Source organism: Pipistrellus hanaki, assembly GCF_964339955.1.
Source record: "Pipistrellus hanaki genome assembly, chromosome: 9".
Taxonomy (NCBI): Eukaryota; Metazoa; Chordata; class Mammalia; order Chiroptera; family Vespertilionidae; genus Pipistrellus; species Pipistrellus hanaki.
The window spans coordinates 73,373,742-73,398,070 of NC_140511.1; the positions used below are offsets into that span (position 1 = coordinate 73,373,742).

The following is a 24,329-nucleotide window of genomic DNA, read 5'->3' on the forward strand; positions in this document are numbered from 1 at the left end:
TATGAATGTTTCTTAAATGTGCTGATTGGCTTTCTTAAAGCACAGGTTAAACAATCCCTGTGTTAGATAGGCTACTGGCCGCTGCGATAACTACATCTAGTTCTCACAAGATATAGTTTGTCAGGATTTTCTTCTTTGGGAAATGGAGGTTTAGGGTAATCAGGACCTGCCTCCTGCTGAGACCAGTAATTGCTATCTGCCAGCATCTGACCAGATGAGTGTGTGATGATAAGCACCTTCAGCAGGGCGACCTTAAGCAGGGAAATCAAGGGGCAGCAAGTAGCCAGCAGCACGGCCAGCTTGGTCTGCAGAAATTTCTCTCAAGAAAGGCTGTCTGTGGGACTAGAAACAAGGAGTGACAAATGGCTGGCTCCAGAGAGCCGATATTCTGGGAAAGCATGGGCAATCTGCAAGTGCCTGCTTTATGAAATGCTTCAAAGTATCTGCAGAAGATGACAAAGACCCCAAACCTACATGCACCCCTCACTCAGCAAACTGCTAATAGAAATTTAATCCTCGGCTGAGCAAGCAATCTTACATTGATTCTCGGGGCTTTGGAGGTTTTCCTGGCTTCTGGGTGACATGGGATGGAAAGGGTCGCCGCCTGGAGCATTCACAACCCAGTAAATCTCTGCCTCATTCTTTGGAGAGCAGAGTTCCACCCCTCACGAGCCACAGCCAGGAAAAGAGCAAATCCACACCATACTAGGAAAGCTACTCAAGAGGCAGACGCCCTGCCTGAGTTTGAATAATCTTCCACGAAAGGAACACAGCCAATCTGGAAATATGTTTTAAAATAACCTGGGAGGAAAGTGAAGAGACAAGAGGATATGTAAACGCTTCCCAATGCAAGCGGAGCACAAGGGGCCCAAACCCAGAGACCTTGAAGGCGCTGCTTCCATATCCCCACCCTCCCTGTCCCAAGGTAATGAATGACCCTCACAGACCAAGCCAGTGCTAAGAGCCTTTCCCTACAGCTGGCATATAAACTCTTAAGCAGATTTCATGTGATCAGGTAACTCCTCCAGCTATGCTTCCCTAGACCAAAAACCAAAGGAATTGTTCAGAAACGATGGGTGATGAATAGGACTGAATATTGCATAGTCCATAACATGAGTATAAATCAGGTTAAGACAGAAAAAAAGATGAAGTTAAGAGACACAGAAACAGAATGGCTTGTATGCATCCGCTGTGGCCCCAGCTTAGGAAATCTCATCCAGAGGTGGGTAACAACCAGCGGGAAACATGCAAAACCGAGAACCATTTCTGCATCAGGCTTGAGGTCATCATATCCCTGGGATAAGAGAATGAGGAAAGTTCTAAAAAACAAAAAAACTTTTGACATGGCACTTCGTATCCAAGGCAGAAAAACAGAATTGCAGGTGAAAAAAGGAGAAAACGTTGGCAGTAGCAGCCGATGCACACCGGGCACTGACTACCAGCACAGCCCACCTCCCCAAAGGCCGTCACCAGCTTCCAGAGGCGAGAGACACACCACATGTGAGTGCATATCACTCAGGAAGGACCGAGATGTTTTTGCAAATGAATCGCCAGTGGGAAGCCCAGTGATTCATTGTCCTTACTGGGGTCGGGGGTTTCCTCCGGGAAGTAGGGCACTCGGGGACTGTCTTGGTCTTCGGTGGGGTAAGTAGTCGGAAAGTGGGTGTGGAAGATGTAGCTCTCTGAAGTGCTTCTTTCACTGGAGGATCCACTGGTGAAGTCTTCCTCAGCGGTGGTATTGTTGTTGATGTCATCAGGGTTAGTTCTGTATTCGCCCTTCTGGGTGTAGCGGGTACCATCCCGGTTAACGATAGCTGGGAGACAGAGAAGGCACTTTTAGAATGTGTCACCTGACACTTTCTGAATATAGGAAAGACTGAATTTCAATCACAGAAGGTGATGACTGTAGAGCTACCTTTCTTTTTTTATTAGGCAAAGCAAATCCTACACTACCTGTCTAGTGGGGGGGATGTGTGGCTGAAGCGTTGAGAAGAGTGGACACTCCCCTGACCACTCACGCACCGGGGAAATGGAGAGGGGAAAAGAGATTGTGTTTGGGAACCCCCGTTTGGATTCCAGTGTTGTGTGGCTCCAGACAAGGTAGGTGCCTCTCTGAGCTTCAGTTTTTCATTCCGTTATGAGCATGAGGTAATATTGTGTGTAAAGTGTTTGCACAGTATTCAAAGTATAGTTGGTGCTCAATAAGTAATAAATCTCCTGCCTGGTCCCTATTTCCCTTCTCAAGCATATGTTAACTTAGCGCTATTAGTTCCATCGATTTCCAGAGAGGATAAAAGAGGGAGGAGACACAGAGGCTATTAGCATCATCTGGGAATATATAGTTGCAAACCCAAGAAGAATAACATTTTCTTTCTTACAGTACAATTTTGTCAGTTTAAGTCAGTGGTTGGCAAACTCATTAGTCAACAGAGCCAAATATCAACAGTAAAACGATTGAAATTTTTTTTGAGAGCCAAAAGCAGACTTCTGCACATGAATTTGCACAGGTCTGGACTTCAGAAGGCATCTGTGGGGACCAAGGAGGTGGGACATTGATTGAGCATCTCCTAGGGACCAGGCATGCATTAGACATATGCTTTTTCTTAATTCTCAGGGGGCAAAAATCACCTCTGTTGGTTCATTACCCAGATGAGAAATGGAGGCTCAGAAAGAGTAAGTTGCTCCTCTCAGTTCGCCCAGGTGGTAAGATACTGGGATTCCACACCAGACATGGCTGACACAGCACATCTCACACTCAGGCCTCCATTCCTATTGCAAGGCACAGGCCAGGGACACATCCCTCCAGAAGTGGGGGCTAGATTTGTATGGTCCAGGGAGATTCTTGCTCCCCTGCTACTGTCACCACTATTGCTAGGCACACTGAGAGGTCTGGCTCTTAGCAGGCACACATTAGACCTCCCCAACGTGTCATAGTTCTCAAGAAGTGAGGTTCAGAGGCAATAAGGTCAGAGTTAATAAGTCGACCTATTTGAAAGTTTTGTTTGGGACACTGTTTTCTACAGAGCCAGATGCCTACTTCTGGGGATCATTTCAGATAATGTTGAATCAGGAAGTTTATACCCTTTGTAATTATCTTTCAACACTCCAGTTAAATCAAACACAAAATCATGGGGGCTAGAACGTCCCTATCCTCCTCTTCATAATCCCCCTCTGTGAGAGAGAATATAGTTTGGAGCCTTCAGCTGCTAGAATTGAAGAACATTATTTAATCTCCACTACATTTAAATTTACTTTTAAGGGTACCTTCTAATGATGTCCAGGGATGCTGGCTTTTCATTTGCATTGTTTGTTTTTTATTTGTTTGTTTGCTTGTTTGTTTTAATAAATGCATTCTTCTAAGTAGAAAAGAATGGGTCAATTAAATAAATAAAAAGATCAATAATAGTGCTGTGTACATAGAAGTGCCAAAAAAAGTGAGAGTTTTTCAAATGACTGAAGCTTGAGAAACAGTGCATTGGGTAAACCAGGTAACAGTTTCAAGCCATTGAAGGAAAAGAGGAAAGAACATGGAATCATAGCCAGTGGGCCTAGCCTTAGGGAAATGACTGCTAGTCTAGTCAAATATAAAGCACTGAAATACACTTGATCCCTTTCCCAAGAAGGTTAGAAGAGATACGTACTTATGGATATTGATCCTTCAAAGGCATTGGTCAGGCTTGTGATTGACTCACAATCTTCTTTCTCTGGTGCTATGAGGTAGAAGGAAAAAAAAAGGCATGAGAATGCTAAAAAATATGAGCAAATCAATTCCCATTTCTTTCAGTTAATTAGGATGGAATTTTATTATAACTTACTGCAAATATTTTCCTTTTCTGAAATTTGGTTAAGTCTCCTGGGAACTTCTCTGGCCTCTGTGATGCATTTTTCATTTTTATTTAGCATTACATGTTTTTTGGAAGCTCACTCATTATTCTTCCCATCCCAACAAATTCATTCATTAACAAATACATATGTTCTATATCAGGCTTTGTGGGAGGCTGGGGGTACAGCGATGCACAAGATAGGCATGGTCTTTCCCTAATGAAGCACACATTAGAATGGCTTGTTGGCAAAGAGCAAGGAAGAAAGGGATGTATGGATGGATGGATGGATGGATGGATGGATGGATGGATGGATGCATTCATGGATGGATGGAGGGATGGATGGATGCATTCATGGATGGATGGATGGAGGGATGGATGGATGGATGGATGGATGGATGGATGGATGGATGAATGGATGGATGGATGGATGGATATATAGATGGAGGCAGGCAGGCAAATTGCTATCACAAGAAAGGCTATTATCACAATATTTTAAGTGTCCTGCCATAAACCACCTGGTATCATAACATTAGACAAAAACATCAACAAAACAGGGTTTGGCTGCTTCCAGCTTCCCGGTTCCTAGGAGATCTTTTCCCATAGATAAGGTGAAGGATGGCCTTCACCTGCCTATTTCTTTGGCCTCAGAGTGAAACTAAGTGGCAGCTTTACATATTCAACTAGAGAAAAGCAAGTTTTAGGAAAAGCTCTTCTTGCAAAGGCTGATGCAAAGATTTCTCAGAAGAGAGACTCTTCAAAAAGAAAGTTGCCTCCTGGGGAAGGCCATTCCTCACCATCCAATATAAGCCGGCCCCTCAACACTCCCCCATGCCCGTCACCATCACACATTGTCTGCCCTCATTTCTTCCTCAGGCTTACCACTACCTATAACTATCATGTTCTCTTTCCTCAATGACTGCTCATGGCACATCTCCCAACCCCTACCAACTGCCAACACCCACCTCCATAGAAATAGTTAAGCTCCGCAAGATGAGTAGGAACCTTATCTGTCTTGGCCAGGATATTTATGTGTGATGGGGGAGAGGGGATGTTCAAATATTTGTTGAGAAAGGAAAAAAAAAAAAAAGTCCATTCTTCTAGTAAACACGCCTAATATGTAACCCCTCCCCCCTACAAATAGTCCAAAAATATAAACAGATCAAAAAATATTTAGATAAACCCTGAAGGGCAATGCCATGAGAAAGAATTAAAGGCAGCTAACTCCAGATAAATCAGTCCATGTATTCATTATTTTAGGCATTTACTCAATACATAATAATTAAAAAAAAAAAAAAAAAAAAAGCAAAAAAACTTTTTTCTTGTTCCTGCTTTTGAGGAATTCACAAGATCATGAGGGACAATAATAATTAACATTTGTCAGATTTTTATATCTTCAAAATATTTTTCCAATAAATCCCTCATTTAAGAATCCGGGCAAATAGTCGATCTAGATCAGTGGTTGGCAAACTGCGGCTGGCGAGCCACATGAGGCTCTTTGGACCCTTGACTTCTTAGCAAAGGCCAGCTTAGGAGTACCCTAATTAAGTTAATAACAATGTACCTACTTATATAGTTTAAGTTTAAAAAATTTGGCTCTCAAAAAAAATTTCAATCGTTGCACTGTTGATATTTGGCTCAGTTGACTAATGAGTTTGCCGACCACTGATCTAGGTGATGTTGGAGAGCAGCTACCAGTCTGCTAGGGGGACACCACAAGACTGACCTGTGACATGCTTCTGACATTATTACACTATATAGACCCATTGGATTATGACTTCTTAATGGCAAGAATGGAAATGCACTCCCCATCCCCCCAATTCAAACATAACTGCAGGTGACACTGGGAATTTCTAGGCATTACATTGTAATAGAAGGATACATAATGTCAAAAACTCTAAGAGTGTTTTGTAAATGATTAGAGCATTTGTCCAAATGGACCCCCTTCATGCTCCAATTCACCTTCACTCTTACAAAAGAACATAAAATCTGGCAGGATGGTGACCCAAATGTGCAATCAGTCTGTTCATGCTCCCGTGTCACACAGCAGGGCCTCATTAGAAGGCCTTTCATTCTGTTTAATGAGCATTGCGTTGCTGGGAGAATCAGGGCTGGTGCGGTCTTCCTGAACCTAAAGCTTTGTTAGGAAGACTCTGAGGTGAGCTTTCTGGTGGGCTGCATCTCAAAACCTGGCCTCCACTGCACCAAAAAGAACCCCAAGGAAATGTTAACTATTCAGTCTAGCCCAGTGGTCGGCAAACTCATTAGTCAACAGAGCCAAATATCAACAGTACAATGACTGAAATTTCTTTTCTTTTGAGAGCCAAAACCCAACTTCTACGCATGGGCCACGAAGTTTCAATCGCACTGTATGTGCGCACCTACACGTGGTTATTTTGTGGAAGAGCCACACTCAAGGGGCCAAAGAGCCGCATGTGGCTCTCGACCCACAGTTTGCCAATCACTGGTCTAGCCCGTCACTCGGCCCCAGACTGAAAACTACCTTCCTCAATGCCTGATACATTATAGGAAGTCAATAAATACTTATTCAATAAAAGAGTAAAGGAATAAACAAGTAAATATAGAATCTTCCCTAAATTTCTCCTGTAAAAGCGAGGCTTTTTACTCAAAGCCAATTTTATTTTTTTTTAATATATTTTATTGATTTTTTTTACAGAGAGGAAGAGAGAGGGATAATTAGAAACATCGATGAGAGAGAATCATCGATCAGCTGCCTCTTGCACACCCCCTACTGGGGATGTGCCCACAACCAAGGTACATGCCCTTGACCGGAACCGAACCTGGGACCTTTCAGTCCCAAGGCCGACACTCTATCCACTGAGCCAAACCGGTTTCGGCTCAAAGCCAATTTTAAAAATGAACTCATTCAAGTGAGTTCTCTATGTTGTTTATACAGAAGCCACCAGGCTCATGCTGGGCCTTATCGCTGACAGATGAGGCAATAAAAATCGCCAAGCCTTTGCAGGGTCTGCCTTGTTTTCATTTGTAAACCACAGGATGTGCTTTACAAAAACACTGCTGAAGTTGTAAGCATGCAGAAGCTATCTGCTAAGACTGAGCTGGCTTCCAGTTTGCTTGCCGGGGGAGGGGCGTTGATCGCATCACTGGGTCCTGCTGGTAGTTCTCAGGCTGAGTTGGATGCAAGGATCTTTCCAGGGAGATCCTTCACGTTGTGCAGAGGTTATCAAGATCTGTAGCTTACTTAATACTCCCATCAGCTGGCTAAGACAGTTTAATGAAAGGAGTTTATCTCTAGATAAACATTCTTCTCAAAGCCTTCACTTTTTGTCTTGTTGCTTCAACAAGATTAATTCTCAAGATAAGAAATAGGGTCCCGGCTCTTTCTTATTTCACTCTGCCCAGCACAGTACTGAGCGCATATAGTCAATCAACCAACAGACTTAAAAACTTCAAGGAAAACTTTTGAAAGCAGCCTACCCATATCGAGTAAAATTGGAAAAGAGAAAAAGATAAATGTCACTCTGAATTTCACTTTAATACAGCCACTTTGGTATGCAATACACTCCCAGGACTTTTCAACTTTTCAACTAACATATCCCCATCCTCTGCCCTCTCCAAAGAGGAGGGAAGTGAACAGTACTCTTCACTCACTTCTCTGAGGACAGGCCCGATCTTGGGCAAAAATAAGGACAGGGAGAAAAGTCTCAGTAGTAACTTGCCTAGAATATTTCATTTCCAGGCAATAAAACATTGTGAGCTTCTACCTTTTGAATTAGGGATCTTTTCTGCAAGTGACAGCAACCTGTAAATCAGGTGAGACAACGTGGATATGCAACAGCATAATATATTGCATACATTCACTCCACACAGCTCGGCGGAAGACAGAGCAGGCAGAACCCACAGACACTCTAGGGCAGCGGTCGCCAACCTTTCAGACCTCAAGGACCGCTAGCTTGACCACATGTGGCTCTGTGTCTATTTCCTAATTATTTGCACGGGGTTTTTCTTCTTCTCATGCCATTAGAATGGACATTCTGGGTATGGGTTTGGGACCTGCATATGGGCCATTGTACTGTGTAGCCTCAGCTGAACTGGCCTCCTTGTGGTCAAACGCCATTTGTGTTCTTTGTTCATATGATCGGGAGGATTAAATAGTCTATAGTTTTCTCCTTATTTTGAGTGTTCTTCCATAGATGTTAGTGTCCTGTATATATTTTCGGTCACTCCATTTCAACTAACCAGCCCTGGAAATTTCTCTTTGTCCTAAACTCTAGACTTCCCCCTCTGAATTCTCACTCTGATCACTGCTGCTAATGCAACAGTGGGTGGCACGGCGTAACCTAAAGATACTGATGTCATCTCACAATTTCTTTGATGTTCATACTTTAGCTTAAAAAGCCATGCAGATTTTATATTCTACTACTATATATACAATCTGTGTCCGTCTCATAAAAATAACGCCTTAGGTTACCATATAACTATATCTGTGTTTGCCTTATACGGAACACGTCTTCAGTCACTTTCCAGCTCATGGAAAGACAAGAAGTCTGCCCGGCAGAAGTGTCAAGTTTACCACCTGGTGCCTTTATCATCCCCTCCACACAACCTCAAACCTTTTTGGGGAGCAAGATATCTGATTGTTGGCATTCACAACATTGACATCTCAGGGTTTGACCCTCCTCAAAAGACCCAGAAGAGTCACTAAGCAAAGAATTCTTTAGTTTTGCTGGGGCCTGAATTCGACTCGCAAACCTGTGTTTTTAGGCCAGTAGTTGGAAGCAAGCCCCTTAGACAGGGAGGGGCCTGGCCAGCAGCCCAGCATGCAAATCTTAAGGTAGCTTCCTTATGCTCTCCTTGTCTAGTTGGGTAGGCAGGGACACTCGATAAGGTCAAAGGCGTACGGTATGTCCTCCCAGCCTTCTCTCCATCCCTAACATCTGATCAATACGTCTGAGCTAAGCCAGTTGCTTTGTGCTCCAGTGCCGTCCTTGGATTCATGTAGCCCCACCATCCCAAACCCTGCAGTGACTTCCCATCGCACCGAGATCAAAACCCAAACTCTCAGCCGTGGCCTACAAGGCCTGAGGTGATCTGGCGCCTGCTTCCCTCTCTGACTTCATTGCTTTGCATTCTCTCCTCTGATCGCCTGGCCTCCCTGCTCTTCCTGGAACAAGCCCCGATGCTCCCGCACGCTGCCAGGCTCTGCAGCGGCTACCCACTCTGCTCGTGGCTCTCCCCTGCATTTCATGCAGCGTTTCTCCTAGATGAGCCTCCTCAGAGGCTCTTCCCCTGACCGCCTTCTCGGAAGAAAGCTCCCCTGGCACTCTGAGCCTCTTGCTCTGCCTTCCTTTTTACAGCTCTCAGCTCTTCTCTCTGTCTGGCTTCACATAAGGTGTTTCATATTTACTAGCTTACTGTTAGCCTCCCCAGCTTAGCAGGCAAGCACTCTGTAGACAGGAATTTTCTTTCTGCTGTAGATGTTCCCTGAACATCTGGAAGCTCCGTGAATCCCCACATGAGCCCAGATTGAACCGCTCTTGGCCACACTGCCACGGGCTTGCCTGCCAAATGCGACCCCACACACGAAGACAATCGCTTGGAACCCACCTGAAGCATTGTAGCAGTACGTGTCGTACTGGGAGGTGTTGGAGGTGAGGATGTACACCCCCGTGTTGTTTGCGGCACAGATGGCATTGGGTTGGATGCGGGGGATCACCACGTGCCCTTGTATGAACCCGTACCTGCAAGAGCAACAGCAGCGGTTATCCACCTGTGAGGCCATGATGGTATTTCACCCCACCCCATCCAATGACATATCACGCAGTGCATGGCTTCATTCAACTCATCCCAAAGGGACGTTCAGGGTTTCAGCCAGGGAGTTATGTGAAATTCAAAAATAACAGCAGAGGGAGAGGGATCAAGGCTGATAGAGACAAAGTGATTTCATTTAGGGCTCTATAAAAGCTTTTTTTTTTTTTTTTTAAGAGATTCATGAAGAAAATAGTTTCTAATAAAAGTTGTGGTCAGATCAGTTTGGACAAGCAGAAGGAAGTCCAAGACACAGGAGATAAAAGAATGACCACTCATGATGTGAAATCCACTATGGCTCGCTCCATGACTTTCATACCCTTTCAGGAAATGCATACAATGACCAGCTCCCTCACTACAGAATTAGGTGGCTGATCATGTCAGCCCGCAAATGTCAAATCTGCCTTATTTCCCATCCCCACTCTTCTCTCCCTGCCTCGCCTTTTCCTGTGATCCCTTCCTCCAAACGCCGTTACTCTAAACACGAAGGATCGTTCACATGCCAGATACATGAGCATTCTGCCTCACAAGCATCCCAGGCAGAATTTCATCGCCAGCGGAAGTAAATTGACCGTCATTAAAACTGGAGTAACAGCGATTGAGCCGGTAGATATCAATGCCTCATTTAGCTCAGGAATTTCCTGAGAAGCATGGCAGCCAGAGAAGCACTTAAACGGCTCTGTCCCCACCCACGTATTTCTGGGAGCATGTGGGAGCTGGAGACTCCCTCAGATAAAACTCACAGCACCCAGACTCCTCCATCACCATCACGGTGTCTACTCACTGCACAATTTCTCCGGAATATACTAGTAAATGCCTCAAACAAAATATGGGATGCGGGCTGAGAAAATATCATTTGCAAGGGACGAGGTGGTGGCAGGGGAAAGGCAGAGAAGGATAAGCTAATTTTTTTTTTTTTTTTTTTAATGCAAAGCTAAGGCACAACCTTGATCCTTTTAATCTCTCCTGCCAGTGGCAACAACAGTGCATGACCCTGCAAGATCCGTGGAAACGGCTGTGCGTTTGAAATTTCCAAGCACATAGAACTCATTAAGACTGTGTTGCAACTGCAGCTTGCATGACTAATTGCTCATCTAAACCAACAGACTGGTTTCTCCAAAAACTCCTTAGCTTGGTGGGGGGAGGGGTCGCAATTAAAGGTTAGTAAATTCCCATATATCTGAGAATTGCTGCTAATCAGGGTGGGGCAGACAGCGAAGGTTTTCTCACAGCCTGGGACGCTGCCATTGGTGCCGTGGCACATAGCTGATTCATGGCTACCTGAGTGAAATTATGGAAATGAGTTTTGCAATGCTTCGTGTCAACTATGGGTGGAACAATAGGTTTCTTTGGCATAGCGTTTCTCCTTTTCTTTTTTTAATGATAATACTCGGTGAGCCTACTCCCATCCCACCCTTACTGCAGGCACCAAGTCTGTTTTACACTGACCATCTAGAATCTACATTCCCTTGTTGAGTTATGCCCGAGTTTTTGCCACGCTGTGTCGACGGCCGGTTTTGTGTGTTCCACTGTACATTTGGGAATGTTAACATTTATGTGTGCCTACTGCATGAGTGGGTCGCTGTTCGCAGGGAGAAAAGAAATACTCAGCAAATCCATGCATCATTCTTGTATCTCCCCTTTGCTCTCAGTCCTTCCTTGGGGTTTGGTCATTAAAATCTTGTCCAGAAGCAGGACCTGACTCTGGACTCCTCCCCACGCCAGTGATGTGGCCCAGGCCGAGCTGGGGAACTTCTCTGAGATTTGATCCTTCATCCATAAGGAGGGTAATATAACCCTACTGTGGTGCCCTTTGAGAGTTAAGTGAGGGGTGGGCCAGTGCCCAGCATCTGTGCGCATGCTGATTGGGAAGTTCAAACAGTAACAACTTCCCTCTTTTTCGGCCTAATGAGAACATTTCTGTATTTTGTAAGTAGGCATGGTCTGCATTTCACAATCAAAGTCAGCTTACTAAACCCCTGCTCTCAGTGGATTTCTCTTGCTGTCCTAGTCCCAGCTGTGGTGAAACAATTAGTCTTGGGAGTAGAATCAATGGATTCTTCGCTACAGACCGCAGCACAGGGTGAGCAGCTAGCGGAGCTATCTCCCTTTCTCTGCTCCTTGCACGTTCTCTCCAACATTATCTGAATGCATGCGGATGTCTCCTACAGCTGCTCTCTGCGTTAAAGCAGTGCTGCGCATTACCACTGTCTGTGATCATGGACACAGTCTGTGATCAGCACAGATCTGTGGCTACTGTGCCACTGAAGAATCCAGGTTTTCATTTTATTTCATTCTAATTAAATGGTTACCACTTAAGACGTAAAGTCTTTCCTTTCCAGCAAGAGCCTCCGCTCCTGCTCATACAATGGGTATCTTCCTCTCTAACCAAGCACAGAGATGGATGTATTGCATGCTCCTAGTGGCATCCCTTTGCAAAAGCACAGAGGGGGTAGCAGTGGCCTGAGATGGAAACCGAGCAGTTATTCAGATGACTAAGAGCGTTTCTAGTGAAAACCAGCCAAAGCATCCACTTCCCTGTGGCCTTCCACCACAGCTTGCTCTTAAAGGGCACCACTGGCCGGAGGGTTTGAGGAAAGCTCCACAGAGCACGTGGTCACACAGAAGCCTCTTAGGAGGCCTTTCTGAGTCCCTCCCATCCTTTCCCAGTGGCTAGTAATTTGTCTTAATAATTTTCACGCCCCTTTTTTTCTGTAACCCTCTCAAACTAAAGCAAGAGAATAGAAGAGAATAAAGAAACAGAAAGAGAGAGGATTGTTTGGAAAATCTGCTTTAAGCCAAGTCTGCAGGGCCTAGACTACGCCAGGCACATATTTATTTTAATCACTGTTATTTGGTTTACATTTTCTTGTGGTTCCGACAATAGCATTGCACGTTTCTTCAAAGCCAGGAGAGCACCATGTGGAAGCACTGCAGGCATTAGGAGTCCAGCTGTTGACCCTTCATGGCCTCCTCTGGGTAGCCCCGCTATCATTTACAAAGGTGTCTTTAGAGGGTTTCAAATGTCTGCTGTCAGGCAAGTTCTAAGTTAACTTGGCCAAATGAATAGGTGAGGCCTACAGGCAATCATCCAATCAGATACCAGGGAGGAACCTTCCCGGTGCTAAGCCCCACCCCCCAGGCCAAGGCAGCCAGTGGCTCTCACCTGCAGGTCTCAAACCCCACGCTCAGGGCTTTCTCCATCTGGGCCATGGTGGGCAGGGTGGAATTGAAAGCCTGGCAAAGGTCAGCTGCCTCAGTCCGTGAGATGCTGTAGCGACCGTTTTTCTCCACATGGAATACGCCTGCGTATCGGCAGGTTACGTTCAAATCTGTGGGATGAAACAAGCAAGGTTAATATTTCTTTGCATGCATAATCAGGGAGGGGTAAGAAGGTTGTTTTTGAGCAGCCTCATTCAAAAGCCAAATAAACTTCTCTTCTGCTCCAACATTCCAAAGCACCATCACACTAAGCTCATATCTGAGCTGACACACAGACAAGTCATGTCACTCTGTGACTTTCTCTCCATCGATTGCTGCACAACAATCTCTTTTAAAAGCGTATGATTGGGAACGTAGCTAAACCACGTTGGTGTTGCTTGAAATCGAGTTTTGCTCAAACGAACTCTTAAAATGTTGAATAAGCCTCAGTTTGTCTCTTAGCACGGTGACAAAGCAAAATGGCACAGCCACTTTAGAAGACCATTTGATGGTTTCTTACAAAACAAGCATTTTCTTACTATTTGACTCAGGGATCACACTCCTTGGTAGTTACCCAAAGAAATGGAGAACTTATGTCAACACAAAAACCTACACACAGCTGTTTATTCATGATGGCCAAACTCCGCAATCAACCAAGACATACCTCAATAGGCGAGTGAATAAGTAAAAAGAAAAAGCATATGACTTCTGTCTGATTATTAAAGCAATACAAACTTGTTGAAAACTTACAAAATTCTGGAAAGTAATAAAGGAAAAGCCGGCCCACCACTGAGAAGGCATTGCTAATGTTTTAAACAAACATCTTCTTTCAATTTGTCTTCTGAATATGTATATGTGTGTTTTTAGTTAAAATAATACTAAATATACAATTTATATTTGGCAGTCTTTTCCCCCCACTTAATCTTTCATTAGGAGCATTTTCTCACAATCACGTGATTTTGCTCTCCTGCTTAGAATTCCCACTGACTTCCAGCTGCACCCAGATTAAATTTCCTTATCACAGCTGATAAGATAAAATCTACATGTTCTCAATCCTATATCCCTCTCTAAACTTTAGGTAGCTCCCTCTGCTCCGGGTACAGAGCTTCCCTTCAGTTCCTTTGGGCATTCTGGGCTCTTTCCCACTTTCCAACAAGTATATCTGCCTTTCCCTCTGTCTGGAACGTTCTGTCTTTGGATTATCCCATTCTTGTTGGTCAACTCCACATCACCTCTCAGCGTCCTTCCCTGAACACTCTAATCCAACTTGTGGTGCCTCCCTCGCCTCACCTGGCTTATGTTTATTTATTTGTGCATTTACTTATTACCCATCTGCCCTTTCTGTGATGGAAGCTCAAAAAATAAAAAAAGGAAAGGCCTTCCACCGGTTTATAGTGTTGTTCTAATGCCCACAACAGCACCTGACAGAGAGGGGAATATTGTTGAATGAATGAACGACTCATTGAAACGTCTTCAAAAGCACCCTTCTGACATCTTGACAGCTAGGTCCAAGGCCTGGTGTTTGCTCCCAAGAGGTAATGACATTTCATAGGAAACCTAACTGCTATCCACTGGTGAAAGTGATTTGAGCCAAGGACTTCGGGAGTTTTGCAGATATTAATCTGAAACCTCAATAAGGAGTTGAACAATCCTCTGGTTCCATAGGATCCTCTGTAACAATCTCAAAAGATTGAAAAGGCCTTCACTGAAAACTCATTCGTTTTCTAGGACTGTTATCCCAGTTTGCACTTGAGTAAGCTCCAACACCGAAAGGTTGTTATTGACACTGTCCTGGGGAAGCCTAATTCCTCCTGAGCACTTTCTTCAGCCTCCAAGACAGGACTCTTGGACTCTGGCCGACAGCTCCTTGGGGACCTTCCCCATGGTGGAGCTGGTGCCAGGCCAGGCATCACTGTGTTAGTTCTGAGCCAGGTCTGGATTCCAACAGATCTGGCCTTAACTCAAACTCAATCTCTCTCTCTCTCTCTCATGTGTGCTGGTTTGCAGATCATCAGGAAGATTCTGCATATTAATCAGCAAGTATATTGAGACTCAGAGAACTGACTTGCCCAAGGAAGTGAGGATTTCTGTCTGAAGCCTGTAGTCACTTTCCAGAATCTCAGGTGCTTCGTTCTATATTCTGAGCCAATAACTGGAATAGGGGAAGTCTACTACTGCACTGTCCCTGGGTACCCGGAACCTCTGGGGTTCTGGGTTGCATCAGCTTCCGAGAATCCTAGGGGAGGTGAGTTTAATGTAAATCTGTACATAGTACTAATAGGTGGAGAAACTAAAGCTCAGAAAAAGGAAACGACTTTCCCAGCTAGTAAGTGGCAGAGCTGGAATTTCATCTTAGGTCTGTGTAGATATCAAACTCGTGTTCCAAACCACCTCGCCACTTGCCCTAGGGTCCCATGTTCTTAGAACAATATTTCGCTCTGAAGGAGAGAGGAATGCCTATGCTCCTGGGACAGAAGAGTAGAGAGAGGGTCCGTAGTATTGAGCTGTACAGGCAACAAGGGCTCTCTCCTTTCTGAGCAGAAGCAGGTTCCCACCACTACGAAGCTGTCAGACCAATGCAAAGTATGGTGATAAGTGAACTCCTGCATTCCCTTTCTTGATTTGGAAAAGAGTGAAAGAAGAAACAAGCAATGAAGCTTTCAAAAGACGTACTAGTAAGCCCATCTCAACTGGTTTTCCTTGCTTTTGTTTGCATCATTAGCACGTAGGTGCTTTAAAAAAAAAAAAACTTCAGAAGTAGGAGAAATGGAGGACATGTGTTCTTGTGTGAGATTCGTTCCTTTTTGGGTGTAATGATGTCCCTCTGACCCAGTCACACAGCACGTGGCTGATGAAGCAAAAGAAGCATCGCACAAGGCCCTTTTGAAATAGTGTTTGTCTTTACTGACATTTTCAGCGTTGGCCTCTGTTGGCCAATCTCAGCAAAGGGCAACTATCATCTGGATGGCAGCCCTTCCGGGGGCTCTCTTTGTCTAGCCCACCAAAGAAAAACAAAGCGTCCCCATTCGCTTCTTGGAGGCGAGGCTGGTAGGGGAGACTTCAGTAGAGGGCAGGAGAGGCCCACTGCCTGGCAGGGCTCAGCCAGGCGGCGGCTGTCACTCCCAGGTGAAAACGAAAGGCTGAGGTGTGGCGGTGGTTTGGCGCTCCGTGGCAGTTTCTGTCTTACTAAAATAGATTCTGGTTTGCGACCTGGCACACAGACATGCGAATGCAACAGGAACCAATTCAGGTTGAGACTTTTGAATAAAGCCCTTCGTGCCAAAGCCAGTGTAACTTGAGACACCCGCATGCGTTGTGTGAGTGTGTCTATAGGTGTGTATGCAAGTAGTGGTGTATGGTTGTGTGTATTCTGCTCAGCCAAGACAGGAAGAAACGGGTAAACTTAATCTTCAGCCCTGGGTTTAAACAAGGCCTGACATACAGTAGGCATCAGCCAACGGCTGCCAAATGGAATGACGAGATTCTATGCAAATGTGGAAATTCCAAAGCATACACTTATCTTAATTTCATGAAGTCCAACTCTTAATCCTGACGGCATTCGGCCATCTGGAATTGCAAAGATGGCGCCAAAACTTCATTTCAGGTCAACTAGCCCATGAGTGTTCACAATTCTTTCCCTCTGGGTCCTTTGTACCTTAAAAGGGACCAAACCTTCAGGACTGTGTGTCCTTCTAGTCCTGTTAACTTATGACGACTTCCCAATGGGCTTCCTTAACTCTTATGCAAACCAAAATTATTACCCCAAAGGGCATTATTAATACCAACGGCAATAACAGTAGCTCAGTGGTCGGCAAACTCATTAGTCAACTGAGCCAAATATCAACAGATTAAAATTTCTTTTGAGAGCCAAATTTTTTAAACTTAAACTATATAGGAAGGTACATTGTTATTAACTTAATTACGTTACTCCTAAGCTGGCCTTTGCTAAAAACTCAAGGGGCCAAAGAACCACATGTGGCTTGTCAGCTGCAGTTTGCAGACCACTGCAGTAGCTAATACATCTTGTGCATTTATTATGCATATGCTGGGCACTATCCTAAGCACTTTACAAGGACTGACTTGTTTTACCCTTAAAACAACCCTAGGAAGTGGGTACCATTATTATCCCCATTTTCCAGATATGGAGACTGAGGCACGGAGAGGGGGAAAACATGCCCAGGTTCCCGGCACTGGCAATGATGAAGCTAGGATTCAAATCCAACCAGTTTGGCACCAGCAGTTCACAGGCTTATCCACTACTTAACTGTACACTTAAGTAACTTTTTGCAGCCTCTCAGTGCCCCCAGTGTATGGCTGCAAATATTCTCAAGGTCTAAGTAAAGTTAGAGCAAGGCTGAGGCGTGAGTAGCCATGGACTACAGATCACTGGCGAGCCCCAGGGTCTGTGGCAATGGTCCTGGCCACGCTGCAAACCCTGCAGACACGCAGGACTCCTGAGATGTCTGTATGCCTCTCCTGAGAAACAGAGGCCCCTGTGATTAGGGATCTGCTGTGACTCAAGAGGCTAATAGCAACTGGCTGATGCGTCTTTCCAACAAGCCTTTCCAACTGGAAATAAATCAAGAACGTTTTCCGTTGAGCCCTCTAGTCTCCAATAAATCTCCTGTGTCACGTAATAAATGAACAGTCCCAAGTTCCTCCCCCAGAGGCACCCAAAGGGCAACATCAATGGGTTGAGGCCACTTTTAAATTCAGGGTGGAGCCTCTCTGGAGAGAAAAATGCCACCCGGGCCATTAGGGTGGCCAAGAAGACAGTAGGATCACGGGGCCCGGCACTCAGGGATCTCTTCACCAACCTGGGAAGAGGTTTATCAGGGTGAGCTTTTAGGAAGATTTAAAAAAGGAGCTCTTTAAGAGTGTCTGTTGTTTAACCCTACTCTGGCACCAAACTCACACAAAGGTTGGTACTTCAGGATTCTAACCTCTGTGCTATGCTGCCGATTACGGCAGGTTCTGGGTAAAGCCATTCTTACTTGGATAACTCAATTAATCTTAACTTTCTTTTCCACCAGCCTCAGATCAAGGGAAGTAGGTTTCTCTAGTAAAAAATCACCCCTCCACGTTTTGAAACTTTGCCTAAATTGCAGGGCCTGAGACGAGCAGCTTCTTGGTTTTTACCCTAGTTGTTTCCTGAGTAGTAGAAAATCACAGGATCTGCTGGGAGTAGAGCACTGTGTAATTTTCACCGAAGTTGCCATTACCTACATCTTCCCAAACTCTCCTGAGAGGTGAGTGGGGGTGTGGTGGGATGTCACACAGCTGGCTAGTCATGGAAGCTTTCAACCTGGGATCTACATGCTGATTTTCAGGGGAAATCTATACAACTGTGAAACTGTATGCAAAATTTGTGTGTACGTATATAGTATGTGCGTGTATGCTTGTGTGCGTGTGTGTGCATGTATATGTAGGTATTTTAATGGGAACAACACCCTTAGGTCTCATTAGTTTCTCAAAGAAGTCTATGGCACAAACACAAAGAATTACAAGGAGCCCGGCTGGTGTGGCTCAGTTGGTGGCCAGTTGTATTCCTGGTCAGGACACATATCTGGGTTGTGGGTTCAATCTCTGATCAGGGCATGCATGGAAGGCAATCAATCGATGTTTCTATCTCAAAGTGATCTCTCTCTCTCTCTCTCTCTCTCTCTCTCTCTCTCTCTCTCTCTAACATGTCCTCAAGTGAGGATTAAAAATAAAAACACAATTATAAGGATTGTTCTCTCCAAGGTCTCTTCAGTAATCAAATTCCAGGATTCTGGAATTTTGTAGTTTCCCTGTGGGCTTCATGACAGCATTAGTCTCTCCTCCATCATCATGTCCCCAGGACCCAGCACAGTAGTGCACAAAATAGGCACAGGTTAAACAACTAAATGATGAATGTTCTCTTTCTCCTCCTTCCCTGACAGGACAAGCACACGTGTGGGGGGCAAAAAGAGCCCCTTCTCAGGTCCATTCCCCACATCATCTCTGAAGAATCGCCAGCTGGGCCTGGTTGAGAATTCCCTAATGGACACTTAATACATTCTTCAACAGAAAGCATTTGCTTCTGGGAAACGTTGGTGTTTTCCCTGGAAACAAATGTTTCAGAGACCAACTTTCAGTTTTGTAACAAGCTTTGTCTGAATTCGAAAAGGTCTTCTCAGAGAGGGGCCCAGCCTTTTTGCATCCTGTCATGGGGCCATTTCTGAGGCCAGATTCCCTGAGGGAGGATGCCAGACACAGTGGGACTCGCGTGAGGACCACTAGCAGATGCTCTGCCATCATACTGTGCCAGAGACCTCAGTTCTCCGAAACAGACTTCTCCAGATGGTTCAAAAGAAACTATTTTTTTCCCCAACATGCACCACCCAGATGTGTCTGGTCCCTATCTGTCAACTCAGGAGGGATGCAGCAGAATGAGATGTTTCTTTTCTACTGACTTGGTCCCCGAGGAAGTTGGTTTTTCTTGAAGATGGGGATAAAGCCAGTTCCCATGACTCAATGACTGTGCAGTTCTCACGCCATGATGACAACGGCGAGCACGCGCTCAGCACCTACTCTGGGTCATATGAGGTTTTCAACAGTGTACTTGTAAGAATTCATTTTATTCTCACAACAACTCTATGGTGTATTATCCCCAATTTTTCACAGAAGGTAACTGATTCACTGAGAATATGTGAACACCCGGAGTTAGTAAGACGTGAACCCAGGTTTCAGACTGGGCAGTCCAGCTGATCACGTTGCAGGGTTGAATTGGGCATGGGGCAGATGCTAAAACTACAGGAAACCCACTTATCCTCTGTGTGATTTTTTTCTAATGGATTTTGAGAGAGAGAGAGAGAGAGAGAGAGAGAGAGAGAGAGAGAGAGAGAGAGAGAAGAAAGAAGCATTGATTGGTTGCCTCCCAAACATACCTCAATTGGGACCAAACCTGGATATGTGCCCTGAATGGGAATGGAACCTCCTTTCAGTGCATGGGACAATGCTGCAACCAACTGAGCCCAGCCAGGGCTCCAAATGGCTTTTAAAGTGTGGAAAGGTGCTAAAACCGGTTTGGCTCAGTGGACAGAGCGTCAGTCTGTGGATTGAAGGGTCCCGGGTTTTATTCTGGTCAAGGGCATGTACATTGATTGTGGGCACATCCCCAGTAGGGGGTGTGCAGGAGGCAGCTGGTCGATGTTTCTCTCTCATCGGTGTTTCTAGCTCTCTATCCTTCTCTCTTCCTCTCTGTAGAAAATCAATAAAATATATTTTAAAAAAATAAAGTGTGGAAAGGTGAGCATTAAAAGAGAGCTCTGGAGAGGGGAATTTGAGCTTGTAAATTAATATTTTAAGATCATATTTCTCTTGATTCCAGACCATAAGGCTTAAAAAGGGCAGGACCCTTTGCCCAAGAGCTTGGCAAGGCTTCTGTGGGGGAACCCCTCACTGGTAGAACTTTCACCCTCTCCCTGGGAAGAAGATTTTGAGCTCTCCATGGTAACTGGCTTTCCCCGACATCGGGCTTGCTACCTCATTCTGATCCTACCTGTTCTCTTCCCACGATCCCTTGGGAATTGAGAATCCAGCCCAAGCTACAGCTCAGACCTCTTCCCTCCTTTACAGCCTGAGGGCTCTGGCCTCGGTCAGGCAGGGTGACCAGAAGACCCCGGGACTCAGGGTTGGCCAGGCCTCGGATGCCAGACCACAGGGTACCCTAGTGACATTATGAGATGTCTGCTGCCCAATCTGAACTCTCACAGTCCCAGCTGAGACACTGTTGCATGCAAGCCTCTTGGAGCTCCTGGGAGTCTGTCGCATGCAAGCCCAAAGCACTGATGAGTTTTCCACTTAAAAAAACGTTTGTAGTGTTTATCATGATATAGCCAGGATTCTGTTTCTGTCTTCTGATATGTTGAGTTCATGTCTGGAAAAGATTATGCAACTCACAAAGCTAACAGTATGATTCTCATCAAAGTAGGAAAAGTCAATTTTTTTCTTGATTCCCATCATTGCTAATTGGATCATCTGTGTTTCAAGCCAGAAGGGGCAACAGACAGCTTCTAATCCAATTCTCTGGAAACACAATAGAAGACAAAATCCAGAATGAGTGAGCATGGTCCCCTAGCCAGTTCTGAGAAAAGCTGGGCCTTAGGGGTCCATGGTTGCCAAACTCCTGACTCCAGACCAGTGCTCTTACCACTGAGCTGCTTTTATAAGAGGTCAGCACAAGCCATTCCCCATCAAGTTATAATCCATTCTCATAACAAGACAAAGAAGGCATTCTGGTTTTCATTTATTCAATGGAGGTCTTTGAAGCCCAGACGTTTCCATCTGGGAGTCTTCTTAGCTCTTACAGCCCCTACTGGCACCCAGCCCCACCCATCCAGAAGACTGGCACGCCTTCTGCTGCCCCCATGTCATTTGTCTGCATCCCCTGACGCCCATGTGATGGGCTCCTGGAGAAAGGCTCTATTGTTCAGCATCTCCGTCCGAATGAGGCCAAACTCACACTCTGGCCCAATCACCTTTGGCTTCTCAGTGCAGACCCTGAATCCTGAGTGACTCAGTCTCTGCCAGAGTTGCTCAGGAGGTGGGTAAGGGTTAAAGGAACAGAGAAAATAGTCATGTACCATCACATCCAGAGAATTTCCTCCAGAATGTTCTGGGTGCCTTCCCACCAAACTATTCATCTCTTAACACTTAGAAAGGACATGCACCCCAACTTCTTGGTGCCTGCCTATACCCCCTGACCTCTCTGCCTGCCAACATGGAACCAACAAGGATCCAGAGAAGAGCCCAGTGGGTTCTCAGCACTACTCTGCCCTTCAGTCAAGGCCTCAAAAAACTGACTCAATGAAGCTCTTGGGTTGTTTCACGGTCTGCAGAGCCCTATCCCTGTCTCCTGGGGGAGGATGGGAACTGGAGGAGGGGAGAAGGAGGGAAAAGTCTGTTCAGGCCCCGACTCCACAGCCTGGGTGCAACTGTCTTTCTGGCAAAGGAAGATGTGCCCCAGAACTGTCACCTCAGGGCAGGATTCTGAAAGGCCAAAGTGGTCTTTGGTGAGCGAGCCTCCAAGAAGATGGCTGAGGGAGAGAAATCTCAGGGTATGGCCCTGTGTGTTGCCATGACGACCAGGAAAACACTCACTCTGGCCTTGCAATCTTTGCTTTCTTCTTTTTTGGATCCTATCGGTTTAGCAGGTTGACAGCACAAACCCAGGATGTGGTTAAATGAAATTTAATCTGGGGCCTGCATGGGGGTTTCCTGTTGCAAATCAAAAACAAAACAAAACAAAACAAAAAACCCAAAGGATCCCACTTCGCTTCATAGCTAGATGTTTTCTCTGAGGCTGTTACAATTATGAGTGCATCACCTAATTCATGTAAAGCTTTTGCTCAGGTCTGTAACCAGCGTTTGGAAGAACTGGTCGACTTTTAGAGATGAAGAAACTAAGAGACAAGAGATTCAGAGACTCAGTGTCATACAGAATTTGAGTAAAATCCAGACTGGCACCAGATCTTCGAGGCAGAATCTTCTCCATTTTTCTCCATTGCCCATGGAGCTGCCCCTTCCACCCTGGTTGCCAAGGGGGGAAATGGCCGCTCTCAGAGAGAAGAGGTATGGATTTCAGGCTGTTTCTCCCTCCCCCCATGAGGTCGCAGGCAGAACCACAATATTTAGAAAGTAAAAGCAGAGCTGCCCCAGTGGCCGCTGGAGTGAGGGTGGAGAGACAGAGTCCAGACCCTCCATCCACCCACTGCTCATTCTTGCCCAGCCCCCGCCCTACCCCATCTCACGATCGTCTCTTGACACCCTCCTTAACGGTCTAGGAGACTCCGTGGAACACTCTGGAAATCACCACAGTAGGTGCCAATCACAGCCATGATAACTACCACCCAGCAAGGCCTGCAAAGCGCCCGGGGCTCCCTAAGAGGGTTAGTCACCCCACGTGAGAGCCGTGGAAACAGAGAGTCAGCGGGTTGAGTACTTGGCCAGGCTCCGCCACTCAGGGCTGTAACCAAATGAAAGGCACAGTGGAAAGTGCTTTCCATGTGATCAGGCTTGCTATTACTATTTTTGTGTTTTCCCCCTTCGTCTCAAGAACACAAGTACCTCGAAATTTAAAGTGCTCCCCAAAGATTGTCCCTGGTTCACCCCGTAAGGAAAATACTGCGGAGTCTGAATTTCCAATCTTATTCTACAGGGACTGGGTCTGGGTGGCATGGGCCCGACAGAACTTCCTGAATCAGAAGCTTAGGTGATTGGCTGCCTCCTGCATGCTCCACACTGGGGATGGAGCCCACAACCCGGGCATGTGCCCTGGCCTAGAATCAAACCATGACTGCCTGGTTCATAGGTCAACACTCAACCACTGAGCCACATCAGCCAGGCAAAATCCACAACTTTAGGCTACCTCTTTCCTCTTCAAATACAGTGAAGTGATTAGTAACACAGCATTTTTTTTTTTTTTGGCAACAGTATTTCATGTGACCAAGGAAATTTCTAGATTTCCACAAATTCTGAGTTTGTTGGGCTCAAAAATAATCAAGTCTCATTTTAATAATTCAAAAAAACTCTTTTCTCGTTCCCTCTAACTATCAGGTGCTAAAGTAAAGAGGAGTGTGCATGTGTGCGTGTGTGCGTGTGTGTGTGTGTCTGTCTTTCCCAGTCCAACAACCCACCACCATTCATTCTTCAGAAGTTTTTAAAAGCAACTCACATGTCTCAAAGCAGAAGCCCTGCCAAGGGAGAAGCTGGATAGTGGGCACATTTTGAAAAATCTGGGCCAAAGATTTCCAAGATCAGACCAGTTCCAATTGCCCTGTGAGCTAATATCTTGTAATTCACACCTCTTCCTGAGTTTTCAATCTGTGAAATCTCTGTAACCACAGATGCCAGCCTCAAATGCCAGGCTCCAGAAAACTCACTTCTGACAAGTTTTTAAATCCTACTCAAGCCACAGTAGGATTTGGACGAAAGTCTTTTACCATTTTATGTTCACCTGGAGTGGGCCAAGCATAACATCCTGCTTTGAAGGAGCACAGCCCATGCAGAGACCCAGGAGGTTGATGGAGGAAGTTACAAATGACCCTTCGGTAAAGTTGAGTTTCCTTCAAATAAGTGGCCCTCAAACATGGCCAGAGACCACACTTGGTGAAGGCCTAAGTGCCGTTCACCACAGGCATTCGAGATGCTCTGGAAACATCCAGATGAACAGAACAGGGCCTCTTTCTGTGAGATAGTTGCCTCCAAAATTGCCACTAGTCTGCCTACGCCCTAGGGCATGGCGTAGACATCAATTCAACGCATCTTCTAGAAGATACAGATGTTAGCTGTCAGACATGGTCCTGGGTGCTGGGGAGACATACAAGGTCCCTGCCCTTACACAGCTGAGACTGTAGTATGGGGAGACAGACAGTGTACAGGTAAGTGATTAATGTACAAATAAGGCAATTTCAAGTAGTGACAGTGCCACACAGAAAATACCAGGCAATCCTACAATAGAGAATGACAGGAAGTCTCTGTGGTCTGACACTC

General features: G+C 45.5%; 1 protein-coding gene across 13 annotated transcripts in view; it reads right to left on the bottom strand.

The window, feature by feature from the left end:
* Positions 1 to 24,329, bottom strand: part of CD44 (CD44 molecule (IN blood group)) — an 81,427-nt gene that overhangs the window by 34,989 nt on the left and 22,109 nt on the right. For all 13 annotated transcript variants that reach the window (XM_084894440.1, XM_084894446.1, XM_084894445.1 and 10 more), the window contains exons 2-5: positions 12,778 to 12,943; positions 9,411 to 9,544; positions 3,642 to 3,710; positions 1,584 to 1,814 (exon numbers count right to left, since the gene is read on the bottom strand). In XM_084894440.1, the coding sequence (XP_084750566.1) occupies positions 1,584 to 1,814; positions 3,642 to 3,710; positions 9,411 to 9,544; positions 12,778 to 12,943 (600 nt within the window). The remainder of the gene's footprint in view (positions 1 to 1,583; positions 1,815 to 3,641; positions 3,711 to 9,410; positions 9,545 to 12,777; positions 12,944 to 24,329) is intronic.